This window comes from Panthera pardus, unplaced genomic scaffold (assembly GCF_024362965.1).
Source record: "Panthera pardus isolate Hobbes unplaced genomic scaffold, ASM2436296v1 HiC_scaffold_11, whole genome shotgun sequence".
Taxonomy (NCBI): domain Eukaryota; kingdom Metazoa; phylum Chordata; class Mammalia; order Carnivora; family Felidae; genus Panthera; species Panthera pardus.
The window spans coordinates 77,529,178-77,552,192 of NW_026526666.1; the positions used below are offsets into that span (position 1 = coordinate 77,529,178).

Here is a 23,015-nt window from a genome sequence, read left to right on the forward strand (position 1 = left end):
AGCAAAACACTTCAGCAGTTCTATACATCCAGACCAAGCTGTTACCATGGTTGACCTACTTACTAGGTAGCCTCTTACAGGGAAATGGTTTCAATTGTAGGTGTGAAAGGTGGTCATCAAGTAAGCACCCAGAAATGACAGTGAGCTTGATCTCTGCCCTGTGGCTCTTTGTTCACTGTGTGTTTACTCACTGCCTGATATGTTCCATAAATTGTGGTAAGCCCAGGTCCACAGGGGAAAAAAACATCAGCCCCTGCTCCCAAGGAGCTTGTGGTCTAGCTAAAGAAGTAAGACAAAAAGAGGTAAACACAGTGGCAGTTCTATTATGATAAATGCCTTGATTGAGGCAAGCACTAGCTGTATGAAAATACAAGGAGAGGACCAGTAGAAGACCTTTTGAAGGGGGTGAACACTGAGCAGAGTCTGAAAGGATGATGTCTACCACACGAAGGTGGGATTGAGGACTGGTTAGGATCAGGGGTGGGGTGAGGAGACAGCATCTAAAGAGAAATCGTGGGGCACCTGCATGGCTCAGTCAGTTAAGTGTTCGGCTTCGGCTCAGGTCACGATCTCAGGGTTGGTGAATTCGAGCCCCACATCAGGCTCTGTGCTGACAGCTCAGAGCCTGGAGCCTGCTTCAGATTCTGTGTCTCCCTCTCTCTCTACCCCTCCCCTTCTTGCACTCTGTTTCTCTCTCTCTTCAGAAATAAATAAACATTAAAAATAATAAAAATAATAATAAAGAGAGAAATTGTTTTGGTGTGACTGGATGGGGGTGGTGGGAGATGGGGCTGGAAAGGGGGTCTGGGTGAATTACAAAGGTCCTTGTGTGTAATACTCATAGGTTTGGGGTTGATTCGATAGTTGATAGAAATTATTGTGGGAGGGGCGCCTTAGTGGCTCAGTTGGTTGAGCATAAGACTCTTGATTTTAGCTCAGATCATGATCTCACAGTTCGTGGGTTTGAGCCCCAAGTAACTGCTTGGGATTCTGTCTCTCCCTCTCTCTCTCTTCTCTCCGGCTCACGCATGCACTCTCTCCAAATAAATAAACTTAAAAAAGATGGGGCGCCTGGGTGGCTCAGTCGGTCAAGCGTCCGACTTCGGCTCAGGTCACGATCTCACGGTCCGTGAGTTCAAGCCCCGCGTCGGGCTCTGGGCTGATGGCTCAGAGCCTGGAGCCTGCTTCCGATTCTGTGTCTCCCTCTCTCTCTGCCCCTCCCCCGTTCATGCTCTGTCTCTCTCTGTCTCAAAAATAAATAAACGTTAAAAAAAAAAAAGAAGTTATTATGGGATTTAAGGCACAGCAATGACCTCAGATTTATGTTTTCTTCTAGATGGTGGCAGAATGGACTGGAGGAGGGGTGGTGATGGAGGCAGGGAAATCATTGAATGTGCTTTCCAGAAATTGTAAGGGCCTAATCTGGGGCATGACAGTAGGGATAGGGAAGAGGGTCAGGTATAAAAATATTTAGGAGAGAGGATTTATAGGACTTAGTGAATGAACATGGGAAGAAAGGAAAAACCCAGATGTCATCTGTTAGATTGGGTGACAAAGGATTGGAGGTCTGAGGTTGGAAAAAGGGCAGAGTGGGAGTAGGGAAGCAGAAGAGGAGGAAGAAACAGGAAGCTGTGGTTGAGAGGGAGCCAGGGGGCTGGGTGATGGTAAATTTGGTAAAGAGCTGCTGATAGCCAGCCACCGTGCTAGATCCAGGGGAGAAGAGATCCCGAGAAGATTGTTCTGTGGCTGGAAATCCCCCAGGTCACGCCTTAAACTTTCCACGCGTAGAGTGAAGAATGAAGATGTTCTGGTCGTCGCTGGGCTGGTTCCTGCGGCAGACATGGTGATGTAGGCCTACAGGGCGATTTTCCAGTACACTGGCCACTCATGGACAGAAGCTGAATCCATAGGGACGAACCACCTGTCTCCAGGAGATGTTCTTCCAGTCTGGCCCTTCCTAGGAACTTACGAAGCCTTTACTAGGAAGCCCCAAAACAAGATCCTGAGTCCTTAGCACTGACATGCAGAAGCAGAGCTCTAACCCATATTCCTTAATTTGCCTTTGCTCATTGTAAAGTATAAAGATATTTATACTGAAGTGCCTGCTTTATAAGTGAAGAAACTAAGACCCAAAGAGAAGAGGGAACTTGTCACACAGGAAGATAATGGTACAGCTAGGCTTCAGCTTAAGTTTCCGGATACTTGCATGCATTTAACACATCGAGTACCCACTCTGCTGCAGGTGCTGTTCCAGGTCCCCAGGAAATCGCATAAAGACAAAGCCCCTGCCTTGCAGAGCTTACGTTTTAGTGGGGATAGCCTCTGATAAACTGATGAATACTCACAAGATATAATGTCAAATGGTATTGGTACTAAAGGGAAAAATTTCACAAGATTGTGGTTCCCAGACTGTGTGCTGAGGTATCTGGGGCTCTGTGGTGAATTCACAGGGGCACTGTGGGACTTGTAAAAGTTCGAAAGTCAGCATATAGATACTTGAGGTCTGTTCTAGCTCCAGGTAGTTTACAGTTTCAACATTAGATGGTGCCGCATTCCTTCTGAGGACATTGTATCAAAAGGAAGGTGAAGCTGGGTTTTTGGTGGTTGCTGTCATCAAAAGCAAGTAGGGGCCTGGGGGGCTCAGTTGGTTAAGTGACCGACTCTCGATTTTAGCTCAGGTCACGATCTTACGAGTTCAAGCCCCACACCAGGCTCTGGGCTGACAGCATGGAGCCTGCTTGGGATTCCCTCTCTTCCTTTCTCTCTGTGCGTGTGCCCTCTCTCAAAATTAGTAAACTTCAGAACAAAAAATGCAGGGGCCAGTTGACCATCCAACTTCAGTTCAGGTCATGATTTCATGGTTCATGAGTGAGTTGGGCTCTGTACTGTCAGTGCAGAGTCTGCTTGGGATTCTCTCTCTCTCTGCCCCTCCCCTATTCTCTCTCTCTCTCTCTCTCTCTTAAAATAAATAAACTTAAAAAAATTACCATGCAAAAATCAGTGTGGCACGTTGTACGTGGTGTCCAATCGGATTCCAAAGTTTGAGAGGTTGTACAGTACCCAATAGGCACACACATCTCGTTAGTAGGTAATTGTGGTTATTTAAAACGAAACAAATAGTATTTTTTCCTTCTATTTATGTGTATTCATTTTCAAACTGCTACTTAAGTTGTTAGGCCTTAAATACTTAGTAATTTATTTGGCCCTAACTATTTGAACAGCTCTATTAGGTATTCCTTTTGGCCTAGAGGCTCTTTGAAAAAAAATCACTGAGACAGGAAGGGTGCCGTGAACAGAGGAAGTTTAGGAAGTTCTGGAGAAAGGGGATAGAGTGATGTGGGGTGGTAGGTAGATAGAGCGTCAGCCTCCTGATGTCTGAGCAGAGGCCGGAATGAAATGGAGTGAGTAGTGTGGAGATCTGAAGGCAAAGCATTCCAGGCAGAGGGACCAGCAAGATCAAAGTCCCTGAGTTGGGAATGAGCCTGACATGTTCTAGGAACAGCAGAAAAGGAAACGGAGCCAGAGCAGACCGGGTGACATAGAGCACGGTGGATGAGGCCAGAGAGGTGTGAAGGCCAGGTTAGGTAAGGAGCTAGAGCTCTGCTGAAAGATCTAGGTTGGAGCATGAAAATTTGGGAGTGGTCAGCATGTAGGTGGTTTTTAAAACTGAGACTGAGAGGCACCTGGGTGGCTCAGTCCATTAAGTGTCCGACTTTGGCTCATGATTTCATGGCTTGTGGGTTCCCACATCAGGCTCTGCACTGTCAGTGTGGAGCCTGCTTGGGATTCTCTCTCTCTCTCTCTCTCTCTCTCTCTCTCTCTGTCTCAAAATAAATAATAAATAACCTTCAAATAAAAAATAAGACTCTGAAACTGAGATCACCTAGCTGGGAAAGAGTGTAGCTGGAGAAGTGGTCATGCCCGGACCTAGCCTGGATTCATTCCTGGGGGTGGGGGTGGGGGTGGGGTGCATGGAGAAAAGAGGAGCCTTCAGAAAGTAAAGAAGTTGTGTGTGTGGGGGGGAAGGAGTGGTTTCTATCAAGTGCTGCTGAAGAGAGGTTGAAGTGAGCTTAGCTGAAAACCGGGGAACTGACCACTGGATTTGGTGACATGAATGAAGCGTATCAGTAACCTTAACACAGCAGTTTCAGGGGGAGCCGTGGGGAGTCATGCTCTACCTCCTTGAAGATAGAGTGTTCACCTATAGTATTTGAAATTCTTCAGAGCAGATTTGTCTTTTCCTCTCCACTTATTTTTTTATTCAGTTATTTGTAGCGCTATGGACTGATGGCTGTTTCTTTTATACTTTGAATTATAATCCAGTATTGTTGCTCACATTGTTCCAGCTGTGACCATTGGAGCTCTTTCAGTTGGCTCCTGTGTTCATTTGACATACTCCCCTCATTGTGGGTGTTTTAATTTAATTTAATTTATTTTTTTAAATGTTTATTATTTTTTTTTTTTGAGAGAGAGAGAGAGAGGGAGGGAAGGAGAGAGACAGAGGTTACAAAGCAGGCTCCCCACTGACAGAGAGCGGACGTGGGGCTCGAACCCATGAACTGTGAGATCATGACCTGTGCCGAAGTCAGACACTTAATTCACTGAGCCACCCAGGTGCCCCTGTTTTGTTTTGTTTTGTTTTGTTTTGTTTTGTTTTGTTTTGTTTTTTGAGTGCTTTCTTGTTTTCTGGCACTACAAAATGCTCCATCTTGTATATTTCCTACCCCAGACCTAAGATAACCATATCTCAAGGAGCCTTGCTTCCTTTTATTGGCGAATAAATGGTATTAGAAACCAGGATCTGGGTATGAAAGAGTGGTCCTTGCTACTGGTGGGTCCTTGCTTCTAGGCCCTCTTAGCTGACGGAGCAAGGAAATGTACTTACACGTGTGTGCCTCTGTATTTCTGCATGTAACCATATGGATGTATGTTAGGTAAACATGAACTCATGCTGATATCTCCAGCTCTAATCCAGTACCACATGGATCATTCTAGTCTCTTCCCCTTCCAGGTTTATCTGGAACCTCTTTACCCCTACAATGAGACACCCAACTCCTGCAATCCACTACCCGTCTTCTTTCTTTCTTTTTTTTCTTCTTTTTTAAGTTTATTTATTTATTTTGAGAGAGAGAGAGAAGTTCCCAAGCAGGCCCTGCAGTGTCAGCATGGCTGGGCTTAAACCCACAAACTGTGAGATCATGACCTGAGCCAAAATCAAGAGTTGGATGCTCAACCAACTAAGCCACCCAGGTACCCCTCCTCTGTCTGTCTTCTTAAGTGTTAAATTCCAGGATCCAGGTAGAGTGACTTCACAATTGTTAACCCATATCCCCGTGGGAAACAGCATTTCAGCTAGAGTATAGTGCTTGCATACAGTTCATTTTGCCTTTAGTCTTACAGGTTCCACTAATTTCCAAAGTTACTTAGGTCAGCACTTTTTTCTTCTGTCCTCTTCATTGAGGCTGTTCATACATTTGTAATATAGTTAGATACTTTGTCATTTCCTGTATTTTACTCTAGGATCCCCTGACCTCCAAAATGATTTTTTAAATTTGCATACATTAAAGTTCACTCTTTGTGCTATAAAGTTCCATGAGTTTTGAAGCCTATAGATAGTGTCATGTATCCATCATCACAGTTTCTTACAGAATAGTTTCACTGACCCAAAAAGTCCCCTGTGCTTCCCTCACTTAATCCTTATGCACCCACTGAACATTTGGCGACCACTGATCTATTTACCATCTCTAGAGTTTTGCCTTAACCGTGATGTGATATAAGTGGAATCCTACAGTGTGTAACCTTTTCAGAATGGCTTCTTTCACTTAGCAATATGTGTTTAAGATTCACTCATGTCTTTTGGTGATTTGGTGACCCCTTATTTTTTATTGCCGAATAATATTTCATTATACGAGTACCATGGTTTGTTTATCCAGTCACCTATTGAAGGACATCTTGGTTGCTTTCAGCTTTTGATGAGTATGAATAAAGCTGCCGTAAACATTTATGTGCAGGTTTTTATATGGACATAAAACTTCAAATCATAAGTATCTAGGAGTTGCGATTGCTGGATCATATGGTTGAGGCTACGTTTAGCTTTGTAAGAAACGACCAAGCTGCTTGCAGAGTGGCTGTACCATTTTCCATTCCCACAACCAGTGCATGAGAGTTCCTCTTGCTCCACATCCTTGCCAGCAATTGGTAGAGTCAGCTTTTTGGTTTTCAACCATTCTAATAGGTGTCCCCGTATGCCATTCACTAGCTCAAGTACCTTGGCTGTCTAAGCTTTAAAGTTCAATGAGAGTAAAGCAAGAGAGGTAGGATACAGTTGGGGATTTGGGTCTCAGAGATAACTAGCTAACCATGGGGTCATAGAAGTCTAGAAACAACCTGATGTAGTTTCCTTTCTTACTTTTGTTGTATGCCGAACACAATGGGAAGATGGCCCGAAACATTCCAAAAGAACACTACAGACTTGAGCTTAGATGTTACGTATTTATATAAGACACATAAGGGATCCATATTCACCCAGTATTTTCTTTTGAATTTTTGAGTGATTGAACTGCTTGTGTGCTGGCTGGTATGCTGGATGATGGGGATGCAGTGATGAATAAATCAGACATAGTTGTGTCCCCAGTAAGCTCACAGTCTAACCAGAGGGAGAAACAGTTATAATACACAGCAATTTAGGCTATAATGAAAGACGTACGGGGAGCTGTGGGAACACCAGTGGAAGGGCATCTGACCTTATCTAGGAGTCAGAGATGGTGGCATCTTAGAAGAAGTGACCTCGGCTCCCTCTCTCTCTGCCCCTCCCCTGCTCACTCTCTGTCTCTCTCTGTCTCTCAATAATAAATAAACGTTAAAAAAAAATTGAAAAAAAAGGGGGGGGGGCACCTGGGTGGCTCTGTCGGTTAAGCGTCTGACTTTGGCTCAGGTTGTGATCTCACAGTTTGTGAGTTCGAGCCCCGCGTCGGGCTCTGTGCTGACAGCTCAGAGCCTGGAGCCTGCTTCAGTTCTGTGTCTCCCTCTCTCTCTGCCCCTCCCCTGCTCACTCTCTGTCTCTCTGTCTCTCAATAATAAATAAACGTTAAAAAAAAAAAAAAAAAAAAGAAGAAGTGACCTTGGAGATGTGGTCCATAGCAGGGCTTGGCTAAGTACAGGCCATGGGCCCAATCCAGCTCACTGCCTGCTTTGTACAGCCTGTGAGCTAAGAATAGTTTTTATAGTTTTAAATGTCTGAAAAGAATTAGAAGAGAATAATTTTTTGTGACATTTAAAAATTATATAATCCTCAGATTTCGATGTCTATAAATAAAGTTTTATTGGAACAAAGCCCTGCTTATGGCTCCTTTTACCTTATGACAGCAGGGTCAAATAGTTGTGTACAGCCTGCAGATCCTCGGCCATTTACACTCTGCCCTTTGCAGAAAAGTTTGCCAGTCCCTGGCCCCAGGATGGGTAGGAGTAAGCCATGTAAAGCAGAATGAGGAAGAAGGAAGTGGGTTTCTGATGGGATCATGGTATAACTGCAGTAACTTTAATATACTTAGACTGTGGCAGTCCAGGGGGCAGGGAGCCAGAGGACTGTGGTGAAAGATGCAGGTGGACAGGTGGGCAGGAATCAGACCAGAAGGAGACTTGGCAGCCATATTGAGAGGGTTGGGTTTATCCAATGGGAAGCTTTTAAAAGATTTAAGTGATGTGATTAGCGTTCCTTTAAAAAAAAAAAAAATCCTCTTGCCACAGTGTAGAGTTCGGGTCAGAGATGGTGGGGTGAGAAAGGAGGCCAGGAGACTATTAATCAGGTTTTTGAAGTCATTCCAGGGAGATGCTGGTAACATGAGCTAGTAGGGTGACATTGGAATATATTGATTTGAGAGGCCTTTAGGAGGCAAAATTGAAAGGCCTTAGGAATTGATTGGAGGTACTGAAATGTAATTATTTTCATGTTTCAAATTGTGTGTGTGTGTATGTGTGTGTTTTCAACTCTGAAGTTTGTTTTTTTCTGGTTCCTGTGAATGCATGGTTGAAAATCCATGTTTAGTAATCCATGTTTAGTAATAGTCTTCAGGGCAAAATTCTTTCGTGATGTTTCATCCCTCCAGTGCTCCTGGTAACTTGTGTGTTGAAGCAGCATCTTTCTGTGGCTTCTCCATTGCTGTTTTCTGTTGACAAGAGATTTGGCTTTTTACTTATTTATTTTCTAAGTAGGCTCCACACCCGGCGTGGAGGCCAGCATGGGGCTTGAACTCACGACCCTGAGAACAACACCTGAGCTGAGATCAAGAGTCTGACACTTAACCGACTGAGCCACACAGGCATCCCACAGATTGGGCTTTTAAGGAGCCAAGAAACCGTTGGCAGATTAATTTTCCTTTTCAGGTTTATCTTGGTTTAACAACTGTGTCAAAGTATTTATTTATTGAAAGTCCTTGGTTTGCTGTTTGGTTTTGAGGCAATTTGTTAACAATGACAAGTGCTTCCCATTCTCTAGAGCACTTAGACCCTTTCCAGTGTTAGATCTCTGACCCTTGCCTCTTTCCTCCTTGAAGTTCCACTTGGAGTAAATGGAGTGATATCACTATCTTATATTTCATAATATGCTGTGTGGCTTCCAGAGTTCTTACATGTCAACTATTTGATCCCTACAGTAAACCTGTGAGAAGGGCAGGGTAGGTCAAGTCACTGACATTAAGAGAGATTGAAGCCTTGCCCAAAGTCAAGAGGTCAGTAAATAGAGCTGGTGATGGAGCTTAGGTCTGCAGATTTCAAAGTTTTATTCTTTCTGTAATGCACTCTTGTCTCTAGTAAAAGGGAGTCAGACCAGTGGGATATTTATGTTTTCAGAAGTAAAGATCTCTGGATGAAATGCTTGTTTTTTCTCCCTCTCTCTGTGCTCTGGGAGCTGCACTCTGACACCAGCACAGACCTTTCCTGTGCTTTCAAGAAGTATGTGGACAACCAGTGATTCCTAGACTACAATTTGAGAAGTGGGGGGTCTGTATATTAAAGTATATGTAAGTGTGTTTTCATTCCCTCCCCCTCCCCTTAGGTGTTTTTGACTTTGATGATTCCAGGTCAGATGGGAAAGGCATGCTTGTGGACCAAAGCTCTTGGGGTCAGGATACAGCAGACAGCTTGCTCACAAGGTAATGCACTCTCCCTTCATTTGTGTCTCTTAGGGCCACAATTTTCCTCATTATAGAACTGAGACCATTTCTGTGCATGATGTAAGTTGTCCCAAGGTGGCTGGCTTAAGAGATGTTGGACACTTCCTGAGCATTTACTGCGTATGCCCCGCACTGTGCTTTTACCTGGATTATCTTATTTTAACCTAAGACATAGGTTCCATTATTTTCTCTGTTTTACAGCTACAGAAACAGGTGAAGAAGAGACTTTATAGAATGTACCCAAGATCCAGACCTAGCAAGTAGCCCATCTAGAGTTTGAAAGTGGCAGTATAACCCTACCTTAGAAATGTAGAAGATTAGAAACAGTTTTATTTCTCCTTCCCATTCTTTTAGGAGTTTCCGGACTCTGAAGATACTTTTTTCCGCTTTTATGTTCTCTCTTTTTTTGATATGCTATTATATTTAGCCTGTACACCAGTGCCCCCTACTGATTGTAGCCGGAATCTCATCTGGTCAAGATAGATTAAAAACTTGTTTTGGTCAGTATTTTAATTATGCACTGAAGCAGTAGCCAACAATCCCTGAACTTTATTTATTTTTGTTTGAGTTTTATTTATTTTTTTTAAGTAATCTCTATATCCAACGTGGGGCTTGAACTCACGACTCCAAGATCAAGAGTGGTGCACTCCACTGACTGAGCCAGCCAGGCACTCCTGGAATCCCTGAATTTTAAATGATAGGTAGATCTGTCATTCTCAGCTCACTTATAATTAGTATGTACTTGATACAATACCAGATACTTGTAGCTATTTATTCAGTGTCAGAAGTTGTTGTGGGTGCTTCGTATATCTTAATTCATTAAGTAATCATCAACAAAAGTTTCTGTGCTGTTATTAGGATTCTGTTAGATAAATGTATCAAATTTTACATTTTGCTTAACTTAAAAATTTTTTTGATGTTTGTTTATTTTTGAGAGAGAGAGAGAGAGAGAGAGAGAGCGCGCGCGCGCGCGCGCAAGCGGGGGAGGGGCAGAGAGAGGAGACACAGAATCCGAAGTAGGCTCTGGGCTCTGTGCTGACAGCTTAGAGTCTGACATGGGGCTCGAACTCACGAACTGTGAGATCATGACCTGGGCTGAAGTCAGATGCTTAACCGGCTGAGCCACCCAGGCGCCTCTATTTTGCTTAACTTTAAATGTTGGCATTTGAATAATTTTTAGTATGACTGTTAAAACTGCACAAATAAAAATGAAATACAGATTTTCTTGTTCTCCTCTTATTTCTGATTATTCCTGTGGAATAGAGATACAGTAGAATTGTCAAGTCAAAGGATCTGGATAGTTTTATAGTTTCTTTACATGAAGCATTAGGGTCTAGAAAGAGCACCGTCAAATCTGGGTTCTAATCCATACTCTGCGACCATCCAACTGGGTGGACCATTGATGATGCTAGGTCTCATTTTTCTTATTTGAAAAAGGAAGGGATTAGATCAGTATGTCTTCAAGGTCCCCCCCGATCTGAGATCTCTATCAGAAAATCTCTGGACCAATGTGCTATATGGTTGACAACATGTAAGTTTATTTAATTGCACATAGAAATAATGTTGTCTTAGTGAATGCATTTAACTTTGGAAACTTCTAGCTTTATGTTCATGTATTTTGTCATGGGGAGACTCATCAGAATATGATAAATTTCTGTTTCTTTGTTTTTCTAGACAGAATAAATCCAAGTCTGACATCATTAACATGGTGCACTCCTCCACTATCACAGTATCAGACAAGGCTCATATTTTATCAATTCAGAAGTTCGGACTGCGAGATACAATAGTGAAATCACATCTGGTGCAGAGAGAAGAGGATTATACCTATATCCAGAACTTCAGGTAGCTAACTGGGTGGACTGTTTTCAAAGCAAGGTGATCTCTCAGCTCTCTGGAATGTAAGCACTTCCCCCCAACCCCCCATATCCTGGATTTGGAAGCAAATCCTTCTGTGGAGTCCCTCCCATCATTTTCGAAATGATCATTTCCTTTCGCTCTTCACTAGTAGGCATTTATTCTTGTGCCTTCTCTGGCCAGGCATGGTGGTAGGTGTGGTAGAGCGGAAGTGACACAACTTGCAAATAGTTACAGCAATATTTGAAGAGACATAGGGGCCAGAAGAAGGAATGATATCCTGAAATTTGCATATCTCTTGGTCATTCCAGGCCTTTGAGTGTATATTTATTTAGTTTTGGGAGAGCGAAAGCACGTATGCATTGAAGACAGTCCTTTCTTTGTTTATATGTTTATTTGTTTTTGAGAGAGAGAGAGCCCGTGTGCGAGGGAGGGACAGAGAGAGAGAGAGAGAGGGAGACAGAGGGTCCAAAGCAGGCTCTGCGCTGAAAGCAGAGAGCTCCGTGTAGGGCTCCAACTCACAAAGCACAAGATCATGACCTGAGCCAAAGTCAGACACTTAACTGAGCCATCCGCGTGGCCCTGAAGAAAGTCCTTTAAGTTGAAGTTAGTGAATTGAAGTTAGTGTTTGGTAATCTTTTTAGACAAGATTACTGGAAGTGAAATGAGTAGGGGTTGCAGGATTCTGCTAGATCTTTTTAAATCCGTGCACTGGGACTATAAACACAAGGTAACATTGCTTCCAGGTATATAAAGAACCACTTATTGTGAACACTGCTGTTGCTTTCCTTCTGAAAGTAACAAGGTACTTCTCCCCCCCCCCCGCCCCCAGTTCCCTAGCATACACAGGATGAAGAATCATTTTGTGGATTATAGCTCTCTAATGTGTTTCAAAGCTAAACAGGAATGTTCAGAGTAGGCCTGTCCTGTTTGAAGTCCTCATGAAAGCACCAAAGTCACCCTTTGGTGCCACAGTCGTTGGTCTAAGTTAGATGTGACATTTCTTGTCTTCGAATTCCACCCCAAAGAGACTGAAACTGGGCAAAGTCAGCATAGGATGCTTTCCCCTGTCACGTCCATAGTCCTCCCAAGTGACTCATCAGTTCTCTTTGTTGACAGGTTTTTTGTGGGAACGTACAATGTGAATGGCCAGTCCCCCAAAGAATGCCTCCGGCCCTGGCTAAGCCATGGCATTGAGGCCCCAGATGTGTACTGTGTAGGGTGAGTGCCTCTCTTCTCGGTTGCCTCTACATCTCGAGAAAGTACAGCTGGGGTTGAAGGGACAGGGACATGAATGTATAACTGTGTTTTCGCAGCAGGTGAAGGGATTGAAAAATGAGCATGTGCTTAATAACAGCTGCTTCTCTGTTTGATGTTGTTACTCGTGGTAAACAAATTTCCGGCACCATTAAAGTGATGTGCTTGGCATTTAAATGCTATTATTTAATTGTTAGTGCAACCCTCCTGTTAAAATCACTACACCTTGAATTGACTTTCATCACTTACACATTCAACACTTTGTCAGTCATAAAGCAAAGATCTCTTTTTGCCAGGGCAGGAAGGGTAGCTTTTTTAAAAGCGCCATCAGTCATTTTTTCCCCCTCCATACTTCTGTCTTCTTACCACTGTCCTGGGCACTATGGATGGGGTGGGGGCAGCAAAGAAGCCTGTATGGTAAAGTGGGAAGGGCCTAGAATTTGGAATTTATATAGACGCAGGCGTGGCCCCCAGTTTGCCATTCGGTGCTTGTGTGAAATAGCGGTCTTGGCTGTGAAATGGAGATGCTTCTCACTGCTTCACAGGCTGGTTACAGAGAGGAAATGGGTGGCTGCCCATGAAAGTGCTGGTGGTTCCTTAGCACTTAGTCCCTTGGCTTCAAGTGTTTATTTTTCTCCCCTCTCGAGGGGCCTGCAGTTCAGCTGGAGACCCAGGACACGTGCATCTAAACCAGTCTGAGGACGGGTTGTCTCGCACACTACCTTTCTCTGTCTGACCGCTTGCTGCTTATAATAGGTTCCAGGAGCTTGACCTGAGTAAGGAGGCCTTTTTCTTCCATGATACCCCAAAGGAAGAAGAGTGGTTTAAAGCTGTATCAGAAGGTCTTCATCCAGATGCCAAATACGCAAAGGTAAGAGAGGGGCCAGTGACCTTTAATTTTGTGTTGCCACGCAGGGAAATTCGAAGACCGTTTGGACTTTTCCTGTGACCTTTATCAAAAGCCAGTCCTAATTATTTCAGTTCCAAGTCCTCCAGAAGAGGTGCTGTGGGTAGGAAAGACGCAGGCCTTGGCGCTGGCAGGCTGTCCAGGTTATCACGTAGCATGTTCAGTGAGCTGAACAGGTGATCACCCTGTGTCCTGTTCGGAAGAAGGAGACGCATTAGCACCCTGAGCCAACCAACTTCAAGACTCTTTTCCTCTGGGACATTTATTCCCGTTTTCGACTGTGTTTCATGCCGTGACTTGAATGTTTGTCCCTGTTGTCCAGGTGAAGCTCATCCGACTGGTCGGGATTATGCTGCTGTTGTACGTCAAACAGGAACACGCGGCGCACATCTCCGAGGTGGAAGCTGAGACCGTGGGGACAGGAATCATGGGGAGGATGGTGAGGTTTTGGTCGGTATGCTTGGCAACACCGGTGGCCTTGACCCCTAAGGTTTTGACACTGTGTGTCCTGATACCATGACTGCACGCGCCCCAGTTGGATGGTGCTGGTATGACAAGCTGAACGGGGCGTTCAAGCACGGCTAGATGGAGCGGACCGCTCAGAGGTCGGATTTCAGTGAACTCACCCCATTCAGTTGACTTACCCCATTAGCACGTATCCCCGTGTCCGCTCCACGCCGGAGCCTCTAGTTGATCTGCCCCTTCCGCCCATGAAATATGTTGCAGAGACGCTGTTGGGAAACCAAGATAAAGAAAGAGCGCCAGGGCCGCCTGGGTGGCTCAGTCAGCTGTGTGTCCGACTCTTGGTTTCGGCTCAGGTCATGATCTTACGGTTCGTGGGGTCAGGCCTCTCGAGAGAGAGAGATTCTCTCCCCCCCTCTTTCTCTCCCCCCCCCCCTTCTACTCGTTCTCTCTCTCTCTCTTTCTATCTCAACATAAAGTTAAAAAAAAAAAAAAGGAAAGAATGCTGATAACAGGTTTGCAATTTTCTTGTCTTGAGGCTCCCACAGTCCCACTTTTAGACTCCACTGCAAGAGCTTGGCTTCCTGTGGAGAAGGGCAAGCATGTGGCTTGCCTGTGACTTAGTGAAAAGTGGACTCAGCTTGGCCACTGACCGGCTAGTCACTCCAGCCAGTGACTCTGGGGTTTGTTTTCTTACCTGTTCAAAGACAGACAGTCACACTGCTTCGTCTCCCTGTCAGGATCATTTTGAAGAGGAAACGTTTTGAGGGTGTGCGGGCGGGAGCGACCGACACGACGAGGTGGCGAGTCGGATTCTGTCGGGCTCTTTTCCGCAGGGCAACAAGGGAGGAGTGGCCATCCGGTTCCAGCTCCACAACACCAGTATCTGTGTCGTGAACTCTCACCTGGCAGCCCACACAGAAGAGTGTGAGAGGAGGAACCAGGACTATAAAGACATCTGTTCTCGAATGCAGTTTTGTCAGGCTGACCCAAGCCTCCCCCCTCTCACCATCAGCAAGCACGAGTGAGTCTGGGCGTGGAGCCCAAGCAGTTCACCGCTCCTGCTGTGCAGAGCTGGGGCTCCCCCTGTTGCGTTGGGGGCAGGCCTCCCACGGCCCGAGTGGGAGCTCCAGTCAGCACTTGCTTCCACGCGGGTTATGTCCCATGAGACGTTCGGTTTCTCAACTCCCCATCCGGCAGATCTCTGGCATCTTGGTCCCACGTCATTTGTCCCCAGAAAAACGTTGGTTTATTTTAATGCGGGTCTGCCTCGATAAACAGCAGGAGGGAAGCAACCAAAGAACGAGCTTGTCAAGCTTTACAGCAAGCTTCGCAAGGTTTTAGAAGTATGTTTTCAGATCCTGTACATCTGTTCTTTCCAGAAGCATATGTGATTAAAATTGGACTGCAGTAGTATACCTTCGCTTAGTCTTAAACCTCTTGATTCACCGTTAGAGTTGTAGTTACAGCTGCTTAGAGAATCTTGTGCTGATCTTTGTTCCCTTAATCTCTAAAACTTCCCGTATGTCTAAATTTGCGGCATGTTAGAATCCCAGGCTTTACGGTAACACTTGAAGCTTGTGCCACTTCTTTTAGAAAAAGGAAGAAGCCATTGGGGCCATGGTGTCTGCCAGGGAGCACACAGATTCAAGCCTCTCATCCCGCCTGCCGCGGTGGTGGAACTGTCTTGAGCTCACTGGTGTTCTGGAAGGCTTTCCTTCTCCGGGGAACCCAGCAGGGAGTGTGTCTTCCGTTCTGCTGAACCTCCGGCACCCTAGTTTGGGAGGTGGCAGCTTGCATGTCAGTCTGTCTGCTGTGAGCTCGTGGGTGCATTTATCGTGCGTGTCTCCTGCTATGCATTCTCCAGTGCCTGGCTGCTGGCTTCAGATAGAGCAGTAGCGGACCTTATGGGATGTGCACGGTCATCTGGGAATGCTTGGTTATCCTTCTCCCAAAGCAGCAGGTGTAATAAAACACCTGCCACACTTCGCACAAAGAGCCAACCAAGGATACAGTGGGGGTTTAACTCAGACTCCCCTGTGAAGGTTGAGCTTTGTTTCAGAGGAACTCAGCTCTAGAAACAAAGGCGGAGAGTGTGTTTTGTGGACTGCGATGTGCACGGAGGCGACATGATGGCATCATCTGGTGCGGGGTCCCTGAGCAATCGACATGACACCCAATATTTGATCTCTGGTGCCTCGTCCCAGAAGTGAGGTGAATGGTGGTCTTGCTTTTAGACCTGATTAGGCTGTCTTTCCAACCACACAAGAATAAAGTAGTCCAGGACGACTCCAGGCTGTTTCTCATGAAACTGGAGCAAGGTCCCGGAGTCAGCAGCATGTTAGCAGTGGCGTGAAATGGGATGGCAAGAGACAAGATTTCCTGAACAGCTGGGTCCCTTCCCTCCCAGCCCCCAAGAAGCCGAGTCTCAGGGCGCTCCCGTCAGAAGCACCCTGGCGAGGATGGGGGAAGTCCCGCCTAAACTGTGAACTTTGTGCTCTGTCCTCACAGTGTGATCTTGTGGCTGGGGGACCTCAACTACAGGATAGAAGAGCTGGATGTGGAAACGGTGAAAAAGCTCATTGAGGAGAAGGCCTTCCAGACGCTATATGCGTATGATCAGGTACACACAGCCACCTGTGCCCTCTTAGGCAGCTGTCCCGCCACTGGGAGGACACAGGAAGGCCTGGCTTCCCAACCCTCGGCCTCTTCTTCCTCCGCTGGGCAGGCTTCCCTGAGAAGCTGATGGCCTGTCATTTCTCTTTTTTCTGCCTTCCCTCATCCATGGCTGCCTCCCCATCGGCTCTTCCCTCGAGGCGCCTCATCCCCCTTGGGGGCAGGAACGTGTGTTCTCTCTCTCAGTCTCTCTCTCCCCCTCCCCTTTCCCCTGGTGCTTGCGTGTTCATTCATTTATTCAAGAAGGGGCTAAAAGGTTGCCAAGTTTCTCATAGAGATCCTTAGTGTGTTTAAGATGATTTGTTAAATTGTTTTCTGAGTGAGCCTCCTCTGCCCCCTCCTGCTCTTCAACCAGACTTGTCCAGTGTAAATGACAGCCGTTTCTCCTGAGCGGCTTTCTTCACTCCTGCCAGGAACCAGTTCTGGAACCTGCTGTTCTCCACTGTGGTCTGGGTCAGCGTTTCTTGCTCAGAGCATGAGCCATTTCACAGGACAAGAGATGTGTGTCTCGCTGGCTTCCTTGAGGCTACTCGTCCCTGTAGGTTTCAAAACCATTCAAGTGGTCAGGGTTGTTCAGAAGGTTCAAGTCCCTTTTCTTTTTAGTCTGTAGCCGCCTTCTTATTGTCACCAGTCTCAGTCTTTCTGTTAACCTTTTTGTCCCCTGATGCACATCAGTCAGAGGGGGAAACATCTCAACTTTGTTGTGTCTTTCTTTTATGGAATCATCTCCTTTTTGACCATTTTTCTCTCCAGTTCCTTTCTTTTCCTTACGTGTTTTTTTCTCTTTTATTCCTGTTTCCGCATTAAGCCAATCTGCTCAAAACTGTTTACTGCATCTGTATTCTTGAGTGAGGCATTCTAACTTCCCTGGCGGTTTCCTGCTGACCTCCTCTTGCCTTCTTTTCTGGTCTGTCTTCAAGTAACAGTACCTGTTTTGTGTATTCTTTGCTTTCCAGATGGTTTTAAGGTCTTTACATACTGATTTAAGACTCCTCTTACGTTAATATCTACATTTTTATTGTTTCTGCGGCCTTTTCCTTAGTAGTTTTTTTTTTTTAGGCATTCCTGTTTTGGGGAATTTGGCAACTGTTGTCCCCTGAATAGCTGCCACCCTGTGTCCAGTGCTAGCTGGCAGTTCTTCATCAGTCCATGACGGGCCAAGCTTGGTCCCCCCGGGAGGAGACAGGAGCACCTGTGGTTGTTCATCTCCCTGAGAGTGTGATCTGGAAGGAGCTCCTCAAATGAGTGCAGCAGGAGGAATGCTGGCTATTCTCAGGATGCACTAGGCACTATTCTAAGCTGACAGTTCTTTCCAACAGCCCCAGGGGGCAGACTCTCTTGCCAATCCAGAATTTGCAGAGGGGGGACATCAAGGCACAGAGCTTCCCCTGGTTCAAATAACTCATTTGATAAACTCCTTTAGAAAACTGTTTAAATTTACATTTAATTCATACTTGTTTTGGTATACTTCTATTTCTACGTACATGAAAGTCCCCTTTGCTTTTTGCACTGTATCTTTCCAGACCCTTTTCCATGTAGTCCTCTCTCCATGTACAGTGGGAACAACTGTGTTACACACATGAAATGTCTGATACTTGGAAGGAGAAGCTCCGTGTCTGTTGGTACCTGATCCTCTTAGGGACATCTCAGTAAGACGGTACTCAGGTCCCTTGGATGCAGGTACACTCTTAGAAAAGAGCCTTAAAAACTGTACAGCAGGCAAAGGAGTGGTCAGCTTACTCCCCTTCCTAGGATTTCGTTCTCAGAATCTTACAGAATAACTTTCTCCTGGGCCTTTCCCTTTAGGTTAGGGTTCAACTTCCAGATTAAAGCCCTTTCCTCTGCTAATTCAAGGTTTCAGTTTTTTTATCTTGAGGTTTTTTGGTTTTTTTGTTGTTGTTTTTTTCCCCCCCTTCCATCCTTTTACACAGCTGAAAACTCAGGTCACGGCCAAGACTGTCTTCGAAGGCTTCACTGAAGGCGAGCTCACGTTCCAGCCCACGTATAAGTATGATACTGGCTCCGACGACTGGGACACCAGGTAGGTAGGGAGTTGTGCAAATGGAAACCCAGAAATTTCGGGAAGCACTTGCCCCCATGGACCTAAAGAAGGAGATAGGAATCCTTTGACTTCCCCGTGTTTTGCACTCTGGTCAAACGTTTTCCCTCAGTATCTGCTCATTCAGCAGCCCTACCTTCCCACATGTTTTCTTTTCGACTGCCTTAGGCTTTGTTCCACAATAATTTACTTTTCAGTTATGCTTAGGGTGATAGGATGATTCTAAGCAGCTTAGCTTGTACTTGGTCACTACATAGGAGTTTATCGTTTTTCTTAGTGCTTATGGCATGCCTCACATTATGTCACACACTTCTATGACCTCATCTAATCATCCCTACAGCCACCGGAAGTAGGTGTGATTTATTATCCTCAATTCTTAGATCGGAGAACGGAGGCATGCACAAATTCAAGAGCCTCTCAAGGGGCACCTGGAGCGTGCGACTCTTGATCTTGAGGTTGTGAGTTCGAGCCCCATGGTGGGCATAGAGATTACTTAAAAATAAAAATCTTAAAAAAAAAAAAAAAAAAAAAGAGATAAGAAATAAAGAGCCTCCCAAACAGGGAAGTGTAGAGCCAGGATTCTAACCTAGGCAGTAGGAATTCAGAGCCTGTTTACACCACCATCTTTTAAGGGCCACAGAGTGCTTATTTGCAGGTTGCCTTTTTCATCTCATCCCCATAGGAGGGTAAAGAGCAGGGAATCATTCTGAACCGTGTTTGGCTTAGAGACCTAGCAGCTGTTTTGGGTGATACCCACAGGGTACATGCTGTCCCCTGGTGGGCCCGAAGCACTGTGCCTTCTTGGGTCCCTGGGCCTGCATGCACATGCATTTGGAGGCCCTGGCCTGTCTCCCCAGCTGAGCCAGGGTGCCAGCCAGGCACTGGGCACTGGTGTGCCTGTGTGGGCCCCCAGCGCAGACTTTGCATTTCAGTGAGAAGTGTCGTGCTCCTGCCTGGTGTGACCGGGTCCTCTGGAAAGGGAAGAACATCACTCAGCTGAGTTACCAGAGCCACATGGCCCTGAAGACCAGTGACCACAAGCCTGTCAGCTCAGTGTTTGACATTGGGGTAGGTGGGGAGCTGATACCCCTTGCGATCACTCTGTAGGGAACTGGTTCTCATAACCACCTTTGTCGTTTTGGTCTCCTCCTCCCCACCTGAGTGTGAGAAAGCTTTTAAATGTTTTTAAGGGTGCCTGGCTGGCTCAGTCTGTAGAGCATGTGACTCTCGATCTTGGGGTTGTGAGTTTGAATCCCATGTTGGGTGTAGAGAATACTTAAAAATTAAAAAAAAATTTAAATAACAGTGTTTTAATTTAAATCCAATTCATAATTATTTTCGTATATTTCTCCTATATATTTCTACGTACATGGAAGTTTTCCTTTTTTTTTTTTTTTTTTGGACTATGTCTTTCTAGGCCTTTTTCTATGCATGTAGAAATGTGTCAGTGTCCTATATACAACACAGAGGATGTTTTTTCTTTTTGTAAAAGAGATCATCTTATGCAGATTGTTCTGAGAGAATATCTTTTTTTTCCCTACTGACTATGTCTTAGGAGATCTTTCTATGTCAGTAAAGGTAGAGCTCCCTCCTCCTCCCACTTCTGCTGACTCTGTATGAGCTTATTTCCCACATCCTGGCTAATACTGAATTTTATCACTCTGAAATTTCTGCCAACCCAATGAGCCAAAAGGAAAAGATATGTCATTATTATAGATTACATTTCTTTGATTGCCAGGTTGAACATCTCTTTATTTATTATCTCTTCTCCTGTGACTTCTGTTTCTTTATTTTACCAATTTTCGAGGGTTCAGGTAGAGGCATATCAGAATCTGTGAGGATGTGGTGGCTTGAAAAAAGCCTAATGGATGTTACAAAGTTTTATTATTGGAAAGTGACAAAAATTGTGTTTATAATTCACAATACCGAAGGGAAGGCCTGACAGAATCTTAGCTGATGGAGCACAGGTTACAAAAGCTTGAGAAATGCCACTTTATTTATTTATTTATTTATTTTTATTTATTTATTTTTTTTTTTTATTTTTGGGACAGAGAGAGACAGAGCATGAACGGGGGAGGGGCAGAGAGAGAGGGAGACACAGAATCAGAAACAGGCTCCAGGCTCCGAGCCATCAGCCCAGAGCCTGACGCGGGGCTCGAACTCACGGACCGCGAGATCGTGACCTGGCTGAAGTCGGACGCTTAACCGACTGCGCCACCCAGGCGCCCCGAGAAATGCCACTTTAAATCAAACCCTAGAGAAGTTTCTCGCCGCAGGCCTGTTGACAGGCAGCAGAGTCACTGGACATCTTTCTGCCCCAGCTCTGCGACCTGGCAGAGCTCCCAACCAAGCTTTCACTCCAGTGTCTTCTCAGCTAATCAGGAAGCGGTTGGCTTTACCACAAGTTCAGCCTCTGGAGGACCCTCCGGAGACTATTGTTAATTGGGTTCTTTGTTAATTAATTAAATCTATTTAGTCTTCACTTTCTGTGTGGCTGTCAACTGCTCTTTCCCACTACTGTGCATGTCTTCTTTACTGAAAAGGAGGAAATGGGCAGAAGGCAACTCAGGCTCTGATGTCTCCCTCCCAGGTGAAGGTGGTCAATGAAGAACGTTACCGGCAGACTCTGGAGGAGATTGTTCGCTCCCTGGATAAGATGGAAAATGCCAACATTCCTTCTGTGTTCCTTTCTAAGCGAGAGGTAGGAAGGACATGTTAAGAGCATTGGCACGAGGCTCTTCTATTCATAGAACTTAAGTCTCATCTTCAAGGTCTCGGAATTCCAGGAGGCACCAGTCCGACCACTGGGCTCTAGTCTTCTTGACTGATAGGCTGCCACTAGTTAAAGCGAGGCTGCTGATGTTGGCTGAGAGGAGGGGGTTGTTGATTTAGATGATGTTCATCTCCTGATCGTCTATATCAGAAGCCTTTCACCTTTGTGGCTCCTATGTTTCACCCACACATGGGCCATTCATGTATTAAATGATGGCATAGATGAGCCAAAAGGTGTTGTGTTTGATTTTAGTGTAACTGGGTAGGTATTCTGGCGGGGGGGGGGGGGGGGGGGGCGGTTCTTCCTCCCAATGTTTTGCTCTGACTGAGATTAAATTGAATCAATTTCTTGGGTACACATGTGTTGGTGGGAGGCGAGGCAGTGTAGAAAAGGGATGGGTAGTGGAGGAAGTCAAGTTAGGGCTGAAGATTTTTCATGGAAGAGCTACAGCCTAGATTGTTGAGAATAGACAATACCAAGAAGCCAACCAAAAGGAGATTTATGGCGAGGGTATTGTTAATGCCCTAGAGGTCCAGCTACTTGGAAAGTTGTGCTTGGTCTTCATGTTTGGGGGTGCACTTTGCAAAGGGTATCTTGGAAATGGCCTTTGGATATAAAAGATAGAAGATTTGAACTTTGATTCCTTCAGGAAATTTATTTATAAAACATGAAGTTTTTGGATTCCTGGGTTGAACATAGACAGCTGGTCTTAGTGGAGCTGTGGCCTCCCTGGTAAATGCCTAAATCAGAAACGTGATTCAAAAGAGGTAGTCCTTCATTTTCTTTCCAGAAAGGGCAAAGATTGCTCAGTTGGGGTGGCTGGGCAGGTTGCCGAGAAGAGAGCACCGGTCTGACTGGTCCCGGTCTTGTCCCCAGTTCTGTTTTCAGAATGTGAAGTACATGCAGTTACAAGTACAGTCCTTTATAATCCATAATGGACAAGTGCCGTGTCAGTTTGAGTTCATCAACAAGCCTGACGAAGAGTCCTACTGTAAGCAGTGGCTGAATGCCAACCCCAGCAGAGGCTTCCTCCTGCCAGGTAAGGCCTCTCTTCCTAATTTCCCGGTTGCTGGTTTGGGGAACACTCTACCCTGCCTATTTTCCTAAAATAAGCTTTTTTGTTCCTGAGTGTTTTGTTGTCTGATTGAAACTTCTAAAAGCCCTGTGGATGTGAACCATCCATGAATAAAATATAAAAACAGTAAAGGGCAGGAGTTCAGCTTGAAAAGCTTTCTCAGCCATCTATGTGTTCCATAATTTCACAGAAAGAGAAGACAGAAGACCTCTGGGAAGCAGGTGCTGCTGTCGAAGGACCCATTTTCACTGTCTGCCTCACTATAATCAGCTCCCAGCGTCTGCTCTTGTAGGGAAAGATAACGGGGTGGTAATCCAGAAATTATATCTGGCCCTGAAATGTACCATTCATGTCTTTCCCCTGACTGCTCCTTTGCACTCTGCATCGTGCTGTGTGGCAGAGGGATTAAGCCTGTTTTGTGGACAGTTCGCAGGCTGATATTTGCATTATATTTTCTGCTGGATCAGGTGTCTTCATCTGACCTGGCCCAGGGCAAGCGCCTTGATCCATGCCTTCAATTCTATTAATAATTCTAACTTGAGCTGTGCTCCTTTGTACTTGGATTTCATAGCAATGGCCTATTTCACATGTTTTTGTTTGTTGTTTTCATATTCCCACTTGGACTATAAACTCCTTGTTCATGTGTCCTCTGAGTGCTGAGCACATACATACTTGTTGGTTGGCTGATTCGTCTTATTTCCTTTCCCAGCCCTTTGTGCCTGATCCTTGCCCCCTCTGTCCCCTTTCCTCTTGGCCTCTCACCAGCCAACATTACTTTTAAT

The 23,015-nt window shown here is 45.4% G+C and overlaps 1 protein-coding gene across 6 annotated transcripts in view; it reads left to right on the forward strand.

Moving 5' to 3' along the window:
• The window catches only part of INPP5B (inositol polyphosphate-5-phosphatase B), a 48,209-nt gene that overhangs the window by 18,132 nt on the left and 7,062 nt on the right, over positions 1–23,015 (forward strand). For 4 of the 6 annotated variants that reach the window (XM_053897296.1, XM_053897322.1, XM_053897303.1 and 1 more), the window contains 11 exons: positions 9,053–9,149; positions 10,845–11,012; positions 12,144–12,245; positions 13,038–13,152; positions 13,511–13,627; positions 14,487–14,674; positions 16,162–16,273; positions 18,258–18,367; positions 19,318–19,453; positions 20,976–21,086; positions 22,035–22,197. In XM_053897296.1, the coding sequence (XP_053753271.1) occupies positions 9,053–9,149; positions 10,845–11,012; positions 12,144–12,245; positions 13,038–13,152; positions 13,511–13,627; positions 14,487–14,674; positions 16,162–16,273; positions 18,258–18,367; positions 19,318–19,453; positions 20,976–21,086; positions 22,035–22,197 (1,419 nt within the window). Of the gene's footprint in view, positions 1–9,052; positions 9,150–10,844; positions 11,013–12,143; positions 12,246–13,037; positions 13,153–13,510; positions 13,628–14,486; positions 14,675–16,161; positions 16,274–18,257; positions 18,368–19,317; positions 19,454–20,975; positions 21,087–22,034; positions 22,198–22,423; positions 23,013–23,015 lie in introns of those variants that run through there. The other 2 variants (XM_053897307.1, XM_053897317.1) reach the window with 2 other exon arrangements.